Source organism: Argentina anserina, chromosome 6 (assembly GCF_933775445.1).
Source record: "Argentina anserina chromosome 6, drPotAnse1.1, whole genome shotgun sequence".
Taxonomy (NCBI): Eukaryota; Viridiplantae; Streptophyta; class Magnoliopsida; order Rosales; family Rosaceae; genus Argentina; species Argentina anserina.
Window position 1 is genome coordinate 20,634,616 of NC_065877.1, and position 13,897 is coordinate 20,648,512.

General features: G+C 35.1%; 1 protein-coding gene across 1 annotated transcript; it reads left to right on the forward strand.

The window, feature by feature from the left end:
- The first annotated feature begins 8,001 nt into the window (after nucleotides 1–8,001).
- LOC126797029 (uncharacterized) lies at nucleotides 8,002–9,432 on the forward strand. Its single transcript, XM_050523719.1, has 4 exons — nucleotides 8,002–8,317; nucleotides 8,470–8,531; nucleotides 8,625–8,946; nucleotides 9,056–9,432. The coding sequence occupies exons 1-4, from the start codon at nucleotides 8,002–8,004 to the stop codon at nucleotides 9,430–9,432; spliced, it is 1,077 nt and encodes a 358-aa protein (XP_050379676.1).
- The last annotated feature ends 4,465 nt before the right edge of the window (nucleotides 9,433–13,897 follow it).

Below are 13,897 nucleotides of genomic sequence, written 5' to 3' on the forward strand. Positions count from 1 at the left end.
GAGGGAGAGGAGGAAGAAGAAAGCGATGGGGTTTTGGAGAGAAAGGGAGGGAGGGAGGGAGGAGGAGGAGGAGGATAGAAAAGAATGAGTGAGAGTTGAGGTGGTGAGTCACGTGCAGAGCGACGGGGGATCTGGGGACCTCTCCCCGACAGCCAGCTGGCACAGGGGTGGCTCACCAACATCCACAACCTTCATCCGCGTGAATCACCCCCTTTCTCTTTTTAATTCCCCCCAACTTAAAAAAAATGAGGAACATTTTAATATTCTTTGATCGGAGCTGAAGTAGCAAGCAAGCCACATTCACCCCGTTAGTATTCCGATCACAAATTCGACGATTCTTTAAACATACTAGGCACGAACTGATGAGAGTACTTTGGGGTTGTATTGCTGTGTCGTTCGGCCGATTCTACCACAACAAGTATTATTCATGAATAGGAATCAAATAAGTTTGCAAGACGCAAAAAAATGGGAGGCAGGGTAGGCAACAACCACAACCAAAGACCATGACCGCCACCCGTGTGGTTTACCAATGCAAATATGGTAGAACTTTGGTAGACCAAATCAGTCAATACCGGGGCCTAGGCATTCCGCACGTGCTCCTTTACATGTAGGTCAAGCTGGTGATGCTCTTCAACTAGAGTTAATAGCCATTGCTAAGACTTTGACAATGTTCTATTATTCCTCGGCCAGCTACTTCTTAGTCCCAAATTATGCATATAAAAATTATATGGATACGCTTGTGAGAGAAAATTAGGTATGTATAGAAAGATTTTTGTTACAGCCTAATGGTTAATGGGTTTTAAGAACCAAAGGAAGAGTTTTTGTTCTTTTTAAAAGGGGGGACTAAGCCAATGAAAACTCGCACCCAGACTCCAACAAACTCAAAGTAAATAAACTTTGCAACAGGGGGGGACATGTGATGCAACAGCCTGAACTCCGAGCTACCAAGGAAGAGCCTTGTCATGCTAGTAATTAATTGTTGTATGCAGAATTTATAGTGTTTCATTAATGGGCCTTATTGGTGATCGTTTTACAAAATGTGGAACCTCAAGTAATTAATTGTTGTATGTGACATTGGTATACTCAAAACCTTATTGATATTTTTAAATCAACTATAAAGATGAATAATAATCAGAAAGTTTTTTTTTTTGGTATTTCATTATGCATCCAATTTTCTAACCTCATTTAAACTAAGGGTGCGGCTATTATCACCTCACTATCTACTTTGTTCACCCCCTTTACGTATTTCACCCCACATTTTAAATTTAACATTAAATTTGTTTATTTCACCCACTTATTTTTCCAAAACTGTTCTTAGATGAGATATCGATTTGAAAAATATAATTTTTAGAGACAATCTTTCAATTAATTTACAGTAATATAAAAAGAATGATATAATTTTCAAATAGAATCATAATCTGATTCATATATTTCTTTCTTAATTATATATTTTCTTTTTAATTTATTTTAAAAAAAATTAAGTGTTTATCTAATATAAATGCCAAAAAATCATAGATTAACAACTTTGAGTTGTGGAAAAAAATCATAGATTATCAACTTTGAGCAATGAAAAAAGATTGATTGGTGTTAGAATTTTTATTTGTGATGTTCAGTAGGTATTATAAAAATGTTATTAAGTTAACAGTAATGATTTATTATTTGAATAACGAATATCATACGAATATCGAACAGAAAATATGAAAATTTCCAAACAGGCAGATTAGAGCTCAAACTGATCGTACCCAATCACCCGGCCAAATGCTTGGTTTCTGATTTAATTGCCACAATCACCAAGTTCGTAGACCATACAACATTTAACATAACTCATACAACATATATGTCTCTCCATGATAATATTGTATCTAAAAACCAAGTGACTCATGCAACAACAAAATATAAACAAAACCTTGTCAATAACCTAACTTACCGGAAGGTATATTTTCTTCCCTTCCGGTTTCATCCGCCACACAATAAACCATACTCAATAAACTAATTTACCAGAATGTACATTTTTACCCTTCCGCCACAATATACAATTACACTACAAACAACCTCATTATTTCCACATATATTAAAATGAGACAATAACATTATATAATATAACAATGTATATATGTATATTACGATTACCATTAAATACACATATAGAAATCACTATATTATATCAATAACCAAAATGTAACATCAACATTGTGAGATTTACTCACCTTATCTCCTGCTTTGCGCCTTCTACAACGTCATGTGAGATTCACTCACTCATCCCGTCAATCACCTAAGTGACACAATATTCACTTAGTAAATTAAAAACCAAACTAAATTTAACTAACCTATCTTTCTTTAAAAACTCCCTAAAACATTTGTCAACTTCCAACCCTTCTCGGTACCCTTTCACAACCTAAGTCAAAGTCTTGTCAAGCTCACATTCATGGATTTCGACAAATTTCATAACTAAGTGAACTCAACATCACTCTAATTATACTTCATTTGATAAAACATGAGCTTAGTAGAAGTTCTACCTAATCATAACAACGCACATAGCATAAACAAGAGTCATAACCTCACACCTCCATAGAAAATTTCATTGAAAAACAATGGCATTGTTGTCGGCCAAACACCACTTCCAACCACACCTCACACCTCAATTTCTTATCCTCACTAGCTCAAATATATTCCTAACTAGCAATACCAACGAATTCAAATCTGAATGTCGAAATTTTCCTAACAATTGGGACTTCCTGAGATGATCTAACCTAAACAAGCCCAACTTCCCTCTTCGCTTCCAACAAATTCAAGCTACTTGCTTGGGTTGACACACTATTCCAACGGTGACCCAACACCACTACTACAAGCTCTAAAACGGCCGGAAAAGGGAACGACTCCAACAAGACTGTTGAACCCTCATTGTGTCAATGCGATGAGAGACGGAGTGCCACCAGCACAGACTTGGAGAAGACAGCCGTGCGGTTCCAATGGGACCAGTGGCGACTGCAACTGCAGGCAAATGAGAGAGATCGATGGAGAGAAGATATGCGATGATTTGAAGAGGAAGCAAATGAATAGTCACAAGTCGTGCGGCTATTTTAGCTTGTTCTTTCTTCTTCTTTTTTGCAAATAGGATTTCCAATTTTCTCATTTTATACCATTCCAAACGGAAACTAAACTTTGTTTGCTAACAACTTTCACATATGATATCTTTTTTACGCTTGACGCATGTTTACGAACTTGTATCGACGAGCTCTACGACCTTCGTGAAGAAAGTTTTCAGAAAAGAGTGACGAGTTAAAAGTCAACTCTTGAGTCTTAGTAACTTCATCATTTTTTGAACTTTTGGCTCTCGAAAACAATTCCACTCTGAACAATGACTATTTAAAAGATGTGAAATAAGAATTTTCACACAATAAAATTCAATTAAATTCCAAGAATTACAGGAATTAAGAATTGAAAATTCAGATTATTACAAGGTAATAAGATCAAGCCATTGTGGTACGGAACTTTTCGTATTCTGAAGTAGATTGGAGACAATGCCTTCAAGTTAGATTTTCCACCTTAGTTAGGGATGTATTCAGTTATCAATGTTGAGTACCTGAAGCTATTTGAGCTGCCACTACTTGATGATGATGGGGACAACGATGACAACAAGACGATCCTACCATTAGTTGAAGATATGTGGTTGATCGACATGATCCATTAGTTGAAGATTGCATTTTGGAGCGAAAGGTGACTACAACACATAAAGGACATCAACCGACGTTTCTGATTGGACGTGCATGTCAAGTTCCAAGCAAAGCTAAATGGTTTAGTAAGGAAAAGGGAACTCTCGAGTTTCCTAATCTCCAATTTTAATTTAAACATGAGTTTAAGTTCCTAAAAAAGGAATGACCATGATACATGTGTAACTTTTAGCTTTTAGGAATTAAGATCTATTTTCTAGTTGAAAAAGGAATAGATAGTCTAACTATGATAAAGAGTAGTCTTCTAGTTTGATTAGGATTTATAAAGTTTTAGACTATAAATAGAGGGTTTAGGCATAGAGCCAAAACTAGAGTGATACAATTAGTATTAATGTAGCAAAGGCATAGGCAACAAAGATTGTAACATTTAAGTACAATAATAAGAGAAGAATTGGAGTGTTTCGTACCAACGCAAAATAAAAATAAAATTTAATTAATTAATAAAGAAAATTTCCAAGCCTTTAGAAATGGAAGCATATCCATAAATGTTAATATAGGATAGAAAAACTAATAACAAGCTACCTGGGACGTGCAAGGTCTAATCCATAAGAAATGTATGATAATTAAAAAACTAATATAATTTAAATTAGAGAGAGTCTTAGCTGTGGGGGTTATTTAAAAAAGAAGAAGGAAAAACTACAAAAAGTATTTCCTCATAAGTCATAATTATTCACAATTGTCAAGTTGTATCTTAAAGCTCATTTTGCTTTGTTCAATACCATTTGGTCTAGCGGCACCAGTCTTCCCTCTGTACGTGGGAGTTCATGAGTTCGACTCACAATAATCTTGTTGTAATATTTGAGTTTAAAACAAAATTTTGTTTTGCTTGTTTTTTAAATCCCCTCCACCAAACACATATTACTAATATGAGCGCTTTATGCAACGTTCGTAACATGTAGTTACCTTCATTTGTACTTTACTTAGCCCTTATTGTTGTAATTTCGAGTCATTGAGTCGTAGTATGAATCTTCGGTGGCATTAATGGCATTTTTGTGCTTAAACGAGTTGAAAACGCCGAAATAATCTATAATCCTTGTTGGACTAGCAAACCTAGTTGGATTAGGAGTCTTCATCTTTCGACGTTTCTGTTGCATTGACGATATATTGAGAATCCTACTTGCATTTGGGAAAGTCCTACTTGAAATAAAACTCTTATTCTGTAACTTTCCTAATCATACTTTCATATTCTAGTAACTTACTTGATCGAGAAAGTTCCATGTTGTGAAATGGAAACTTTTATAATCTAATTGAGCTTATCTATCGCATATGTTTTTTTAAGACAATATTTGTCTAGATTATGACAGGTTTTTATGAATTATATTGTCTATATTCTTGTCGTTTATTATTTTCAAATTTTAAAGATGAGATTATGTAGCTAGAATGAAGGAAAAAATAAAGGTAAAGTCAAAGCAAAGGAGGAGGGCATAAGAGACTTTCATGCAGCAAACATCATGCAATTAAGGAGAAGATAAAGAAAGAATGAGACAATCAAATTAAAGAAGAAAAATAACGAATTTATCAAAAGAGATTGTACCCACCAATGACAAAAATAAGTGAATTAAAAATAGAGAAAAAATGAAGAGATAAATGAGGGATTAAGTAAACAAAAAAAGATAATACAAGAGAGAAAGAACGAGACAACCAAATTAAAGAAAAAAAAAAGAAGGAATTGATTAAAGGAGATTGCACCCACCAATGACAAAAATAAGTGAAAGAAAAATAGAGGAAAAATAAGAAGAGATGAATGTGAGATTAAGTAAATAAAAAGAGATAATGCAAGAGAGAAAGAACGAGGCAACCAAATTAAAGGAGAAAAATAAGAAATTGATCAAAGGAGATTGCACCCACCAATGACAAAAATAAGTGAAAGAAAAAGAGAGAGAAAATGAAGAGATAAAGGAGGGATTAAGTAAACAAAAAGAGATAATGCAAGAGAGAAAGAAGGAGACAACCCACAAATTGAGGAGAAAAAGTCCAAGCTATAATAATCAAGAAGCCAAAACTCTTCTATAAATAGCACATCATTTACACTGAAAATTTATCACTTCTCCTTAGCATTCAAGAGTTAAAACTATACCAAAACACCACCATAAACGTCCCTCACAAATCTACTAAGCCGTCCACCCCAAAACCATCATCATCTCTACCGAGTTCCACCTATTGCAGCCGTACCTCTAAGGTTCCTACAATGTGTGATTCTCGTAACTCATCTCTATGGTTTCGTTTATTTGTGTTAATCTAAAATTCTTTATCTATGAAGTGTGAGATATCCAAGGAGTTGTAAAAGATGTGTTAGTGCAAGTTGACGAGTTGGTCATACCGGCCGATTTCATTATTCTTGACATGGAGGATGTTTACCAAGATGATATCCCTAATATCTTTGGTAAAGCTTTTATGGCCACAGTGGGGACAAAGATTGATGTGAAATTGGGTTTGCTCACCATGACCGTGTATGACACCACAATTGGGTTCAAGATTTTTGATGAATTAAAGAAGCCTATGAGGTTGCAAAACGTTTACTCTATTGAAGTGGAGGACAAGATTGATGACTTGGTGGAGCACACTTTTCATGAGACTTCATCAAATGATGCATTTGAGTCGGCACTAGCACACTTTGAGATGGATTTTTGTGAGGATGAAACTTTGGAAGCCGGGGATCACCTTGACACTTATCTTCCTTTTCCTTTGCCCATAAAAAAAAGATGGTTACTATTGAAGAGATGAGACTTGTGAGGTGCATACCACTATCAATTATCTCTCATGAATGCTAATTCTTCGGTTTTGAGTTCGGCTCATATTTAATTGAAGCCTCTTCCCTCACATTTAAAGTATGTTTATATTGATGATTCTCGACATTGCCCCTCATTATCTCTTCAGGCTTGTCACATGAGCAAAAGACTTTACTTCTTAATGTTCTTCGGAGGCATAAGAGTGCTTTTAGATGGAAGATTAGTGACATAAAACGGTTGAGTCCCACTCTTTGCATGCACCATATTTACATGGAGGATTAAGCAAAACCAAGGAGGGAAGTTCAAAGAAGATTGAACCCCTACATGTTAGAGGTGGTGAAGAATGAGATTATTAAGCTCCTTGATAATGGAATCATCTATTCTATCTCTGATTCCAAATGAGTGTCTCTAATACAAGTGGTGCCTAAGATGGGAGGAATGACAGTGATGAAGAATGACAAGGGTGAGATGGTTCCACAAAGAATTGCAAACACATGGAGGGTTTGTGTCGACTACCGCAAGTTGAATGCTGCAACAAGGAAATATCACTTTCCACTCCCTTTCATTGATCAAATGTTGGAAAGGCTTGCGGGACAAGCATTCTATTGTTTCCTTGATGCTATAGTGGATATAATCAAGTCCTAATTGCCCCCAAAGATCAAGAGAAGACAACTTTCACATGCCCATATGGAATTTTTGCTTACCGGAGAATGTCTTTCAGATTATGTAATGCATCTGCCACCTTCCAACGGTGTGTCATGGCCATTCTTGCCGAGTTGCTTGAGTTTGTATAAGTCTTCATGGATGACGTTTCTGTGTATGGAAACTCATTTGAAAAATGTCTTGATCATCTCTCCCTTGTCCTTAAGAGGTGTGAAGAGACGAATCTAGTGCTTAATTGGGAGAAATGTCACCTCATGGTGCAAGAAGGGATTGTTCTTGGCCACAAAATATCATCTAAGGAGATTGAAGTAGATAAAGCAAATGTTGAAATCATTGAGAAGTTGCCCCCTCCCATGAATGTAAAAGGTGTAAGAAGTTTTCTTGGGCATGCCAGTTTTTACCAAAGGTTTATAAAAGATTTCTCCAAGATAGTGAAGCCTCTTTGTGATCTATTGGCCAAGGAGATTCAATTTCTATTTGATGAAGCATGTTTGAAGGCATTTGAGAGGATAAATGAGTTGCTTACGAATGCTCATATTATTTGCTCACCGAATTAGACTCTCTCATTTGAAATTATGTGTGATGCAAGTGATTACGCCTTGGGAGCAGTGTTGGGACAACGTAAGGAGAAACTCTTGCATGTCATCTACTATGCAAGCAAGACCTTGAATGATGCCCAAGTAAACACTACCACCGAGAAAGAGTTATTGGCGATGGTATTTGCCTTAGAAAAGTTCTGAAGCTATCTCTTGGGGTCTAAAGTCATTATCCACACGGATCATTCCGCACTCAAGTATTTATTGTCTAAGAGTGATGCCAAGCCAAGACTTTTAAGATGGATCTTACTTCTTCAAGAGTTTGACATTAAAATTGTCGACATGCCCGGCAAGGTTAACTTGGTAGCGGATCATCTCTCTCGACTTACTCATCAAAGTGAAGATAATGGGGTGCCTTTGAATGAATCATTTCTGGATGAGAAGTTGTTTTCCATTGTTGAGAAGAAGCTACCATGGTTTGCACATTTGGTTAACTTCTTGGCAAGTGGGGGAAAATACTTTCCCAAGACCTTTAATTTCCATGCAAGGAGGAGACTCATTAAAGAAGCAAGACACTACTTTTGGGATGATCCATACTTATTCAAGCAATGCAAGGATCAATTGGTGAGGAGGTGCATTCCAGAGGAAGAGATACAAAGTGTCTTATCTTTTTTCCATGATCAAGCCTGTGGCGGTCACCATGGAGGAAAGAAACGGCCCAAAAAGTACTTAATTCTGGGTTTTGGTGGCCTTCATTATTTAAAGATGCACATTCTTATGTGAGTTTTTGTGATCGTTGTCAAATGGTAGACAATATTTCCTCAAAAGACCAAATGCCTTTGAACTATATGCTTGAAGTGGAGATATTTGATGTATGAGGCATAGACTTTATGGGACCTTTCCCAAGTTCATATGGCTATCTATATATCCTTGTGGGAGTTGATTATGTAAGCAAATGGGTTCAGGCCGTGGACACCAAGGCAAATGACCACAAGATCGTGCTCAAGTTCCTTAAAGAACACAACTTCACAGGATTTGGCACACCTAGAGCAATAATTAGTGATGGAGGCTCCCATTTTATGAACAAGTCATTTGCGCCCTTATTGAAGAAGTATTGGGTTAAGCACAAAGTCTTGACACCATACCACCCCCAAACAAATAGCCAAGTTGAAATATCTAACCGAGAGATAAAGAGCATCCTTGAAAAGGTGGTGTCTACAACTTATAAAGATTGGGCAATGAAGCTTGATGACACTCTATGGGCTTACCGAACTGCATTCAAAACACGTATTGGAATGTCTCCCTATCACCTTGTTTATGGAAAAAACGTGTCATTTGCCGGTTGAGTTGGAGCATAAGGCTTATTGGGCATTGAAGACCCTCAATTTTGACATAGAAAAGTGTGGTGAGGAGCGAAAGTTAGAGCTTTGTGAGCTAGAGGAGCTTCAGATGGATGCCTATGAAAATGCAAAGATTTATAAAGAGAAAACTAAAGCATTCCATGATCAAAGGATCAAGACCAAACACTCGGAGGTTGGGAAACTTGTACTTCTTTTAAACTCCAAATTAAAGTTGTTTCCCGGCAAGCTAAGATCAAGGTGGATTGGGCCATTTGAGCTTGTTCAAGTATTTAGTCATGGAGTGGTCACATTGAAGAACTTAAGAGATGGATCTACCTTTAAAGTTAATAGTCATCGAGTAAAGCCTTACCTAGAGGGTGCACCAAAAGATACTTATGCGGAGGTGAAGTACTTCGAGGACCCTCTCACTTAGTTGTTTTGAATGCTAGTTGTGGCCCTACTGATGCATGCTCCCCAAAACATTGATATGATCTTAATAGCTTCATACCATATTAAAGACTATATGATGTTTTAAATGTGAGGTGCTTGTTAGGAAATTGTGTTGGTTAGTTTGTATTGACTAGCATGTGGTAATTAATAAACATAGTTTATACCTTATATTTGTTTCACCATTGTTCACGGCACATTGAGGACAATGTGTAAATTAAGTGTGAGGTGTAAGGCTAAGTAATTTCATTCCTTATAATTTTTTTAATGTTTACTTTATAAAATAAAAAAATCCATAAAAATTGAGATATTTTGAAAAATGCAAAAACAAGTTTGTTTGTGGTTTACTTGCTTGATGCCAATAACAAAACAATCATCATATTTGGATAGATTGATTTTGAGCATGTTTAGCGGTTAAAAACCAATGTTTTGTTAATATGAGGATTTGACATTTTGTGCTCACATGTGTTTAGAGTCATATTGCCTATGTCATTTTAAATGCATTCATGTGTGAAACATGAGGACTATATTTGTTGAAACTATCTATGCCTATGTGAGATTTTGAGCCGATGAGAATGCATAAAAGTTTCTAATACACTTGTTGTTTCATTGTGTGATCAATTCATTGTACTTGCAATGTACAACTTACTTTAAATCTTTCGAGACTTTTATCAAGGCATGAGTTGTTATTAGGGAAGACCAAGGCATTAGGTATCCACCAAGGCCAAATAGCTTTTATCCTTTAAAAAATCCATTAGTAAGCCAATTTGAGCCTATGTAGTTTTGTGTTAGCCTTTTCATTTCTTTACCACCATAAATGTCTACCATTCTTAGACTTAAACATTTTTTTCTATCCTCTCTAAGCCAAGTGGTAAGCAATGTGAGTCATATTGTTAGTTTGATGCTTGTAAATGAGTTTGAGATATTTCAAAAAGAGGTGGGGTATATTAGTCTTGTGTGCAGTCAAGAAAAATAAAAATGGTGACTCTAGACATGTTCACAATATCAAAAAAATCACTCAAAATCAAATATGGACTAGGGTCACCGAAAATTAGTGCTAGTGGAAAAAAAAATTGTTCTGAAAAAAAATAGTTTAAAAAATCCAAAAAGAGTGAGGAGAATAATTTAGTTGCTACTTGCATTATGAATCCTTTTTAGACTAGGAAACATGCCATTTGAGAAAGTCATACTTGAAATGAAACTCTTATTCCATAACTTTCATAATCGTATTTTCCTATTCTAGTAACTTACTTGATCGAGAAAGTTCCATGTTGTGAAATGGAAACTTTCATAATCTAAATGAGCTTATCTATCGCATATATATTTTTAAGACAATATTTGTCTAGATCAGGACAAGTTTTTATGAATTATCTTGTATATATTCTTGTCTTGTATTATATTCAGATTTTCAAGTGAGATTATGTAGCTAGAGTGAAGGAAAAAAAATAGAGGAAAAGTCAAAGCAAAGGAGGAAAATAAGGGGAGAAGAGACTTTCATGCAACAAACATCATGCAATTAAGGAGAACATAAAGAAAGAAGGAGACAACCAAATTCAAGGAGAAAAAGAAGGAATTGATCAAAAGAGATTGCACTCACCAATGACAAAAATAAGTTGAAGAAAAAAAGAGAGAAAAAGAAAGAGATAAATGAGACATTAAGTAAATAAAAAGAGATAATGCAAGAGAGAAAGAAAGAGACAACCAAATTAAAGGAAAAAAGAAGGATTTGAGTAAAGGAGCTTGCACCCACCAATGACAAAAATAAGTGAAAGAAAAATAGAGGAAAAAAAGGAAGAGATAAATGAGAGATGAAGTAAACAAAGAGAGATAATGCAAGAGAGAAAGAAGGAGACAACCAAATTAAATGAGAAAAAAATAAGAAATTGATCAATGGAGATTGCACCTACCAATGACAAAAATAAGTGAAAAAAGAGAGAGAGAAAATAAAGAGATAAATGAGGGATTAAGTAAACAAAAAGAGATAATGCAAGAGAGAAAGAATGAGACAACCCACAAATTGAGGAGAAAAAGTCCAAGCTATAATAATCAAAGAGCGAAAACTCTTCTATAAATAGCACATCATTCACACAGAAAGTTCATCACTTCTCCTTAGCATTCAAGAGTTGAAACTCGACCAAAACACCACCATAAACTTCCCTCACAAATCAGCCAAGCCGTCCACCCTAAAACCATCATCATTTCCACCGAGTTTCACCTATTACAGCCGTACATCTAAGGTTTCTACAACGTTTGAATCTCACAACTCATCTCTATAGCTTCGTTTATTTGTGTTAATCTACAATTATTTGTCTATGAAGATTGTAGTTTGTTGTTTATATGGAGGTATTGGTTTTGTATTTGTTTCAAAATTTTCAGATTGTATTTGATATGTTTTTGAGACAATGTCGAATCTATGTTCTTATAATTATTGAAGTTTGTATTTTATATTGTTGTATTCTATTTTTCTTTTACTTGCTCTTAGATAATTTTCAGATATGTGCATATGATTTTAGTGCTTGAATGTAGTCCATAAGATTGTATTTGAGTGCTATCTTCATCATCCATATTGACACAAATCAAATCATGACCTAAGTAGGTTCGGTTTGTGTTAATTAAAGTGGGAAATTCTGGATTTTTACATGTACCCCATGGTGAGTGACGCCACCGTGAAACATGTCTCCAACAAAAATTTGGTGCTTAAATGTAATCTTGTTTGATTTCTACCCTAAGTGTTGTTAATCTTAATTGCATGCAATTTATGTGAGGCCCTAAGTCAACCTAAATGTCAATATAAATCTTGCATGATTATATGTTCCCCTAAGACTCTAATTGTATTGATGTCTAAAAGTATGTAATCAGATGAATTAGAATGCATGATAAAACCACTTGTAATTATGTGGTGCATTGATGAATTTGGTTTAGTTTGGTAAAAAGAAGTCGATCATGTAAATAGTAATTTATGTTTTATTTTAGTATTAATAATCAATCTCAAACCCCCCATTATTTGTTAACACTAAAAGTTTAGAGTTCCTTTCGATTTCTCGGACGGAACGATCCCTGCTTATTCTATACAAATGACATTTTACAGGGTTAATTGTGTGACGCTCGCGCGTCCCATCAATTACATAGTTCAATCTCAAATTTGTAAAACAAAAAAAAAGTTTTACGAAATGATACTGATTAGGCCATTAACGATTCAACTGTTTTGGGAGTTATAGAACTTTGAAATAGATCGATGATTCTTCATTATGTGCTAAAAGGAGACTCATTTGCTAAGATGCTAATTTGTATTGTCAAAACATCATTGCCAAGTAAAGTAAGGTTTGGATACTGATCTCCATTCACCTTCCACTATTTTAATATGTCATTTTTTAAGGATGTGGAGGCTTTTTAATCAAGTCTAATAGCTATATGCCGACTTCGTTTCCTACATTCTTAGTCCATGTCATTTATAATTCCGGTATGATATACGGTCCAATGACTCTTCTTTGATCTATTTCTTTGGTTGCTAAGATTGCTCTCTCCACTCTAAGGTTTTGATGACTTGGATTTAGAAGATGCTGCAGTATTCATAGAGCTAAGAATGTTATAAAGCCGTAGTAGAAGCTTTTTATGCTCGGCATATCTATAATTGGTATTCACATAGTCCATCTTTAGTCATTTATTGCATGTAGACTCAGAGTGTCGTAGCTTGTCCGGTTGAGCACCAAGGGAATTAACAGAATGTAATTGCGATCATCCAAGGTTGAAAAATATTTCTCATACTTCGCTTTCATATATATTAGTAGCTATATCAACTAACATCTTTTTTAGTCTCAATATTAGTGTTCATTTATTCTTTAGGGAACAATTCATTAATCTTAGCTTTGATGACCACAATATCATGAAAAACTTTCTAAGAGGTAGGTTTAGTTGTAACACTGATTCTCATTGTCACATCATTGAAGCTCTTCAAGAACTTGACAAATATTTCAACTTTCTCCCAATTATGTATTATTTTTTATTTTTTGCGTTCAAAAGTACACAATCCAACCGAACTAATGAGTTTCTCAATTTAAAGTACAAAACTGCAAGCTTTGCTAATAAAAACAAGAAACATCAATACATTAAATTATTTGTAAGATCAATATTTTGCAATTCAAACTCTTAAATATAACTAAAAACAACACGATCATGTCACTCACCAACCAACCTCTCATTTACCCCCATCTTCACTATTGATGCTGCTCCATGATTTTGTGCTCTACTATATTTACTCTAGTCAACAAGGTTTTCAACATCAAGATTAAAATTGACATCCTCTAGAAATGGGAAAAGATTAACAACGACAAATGAATTAGATAAGAAGGATCATTCAAACACTAAATGCTCTTCCTAATACAAAAGAACGTCTTCCCGAGTGGGACAAATTTCAAATAGTAATGATTTGCCCTCAGCTTGCAAGGTAGAGG

Bases quoted from the DNA above. Each gene is read 5' to 3' on its own strand.
- LOC126797029 (XM_050523719.1), top strand. From the start codon at position 8,002: ATGCCCGGCAAGGTTAACTTGGTAGCGGATCATCTCTCTCGACTTACT. The intron at 8,532-8,624 runs GTATGAGGCATA...AAATGGGTTCAG, and splicing joins TTGAAGTGGAGATATTTGAT to GCCGTGGACACCAAGGCAAA. The intron at 8,947-9,055 runs GTATTGGAATGT...ATTTTGACATAG, and splicing joins CCGAACTGCATTCAAAACAC to AAAAGTGTGGTGAGGAGCGA.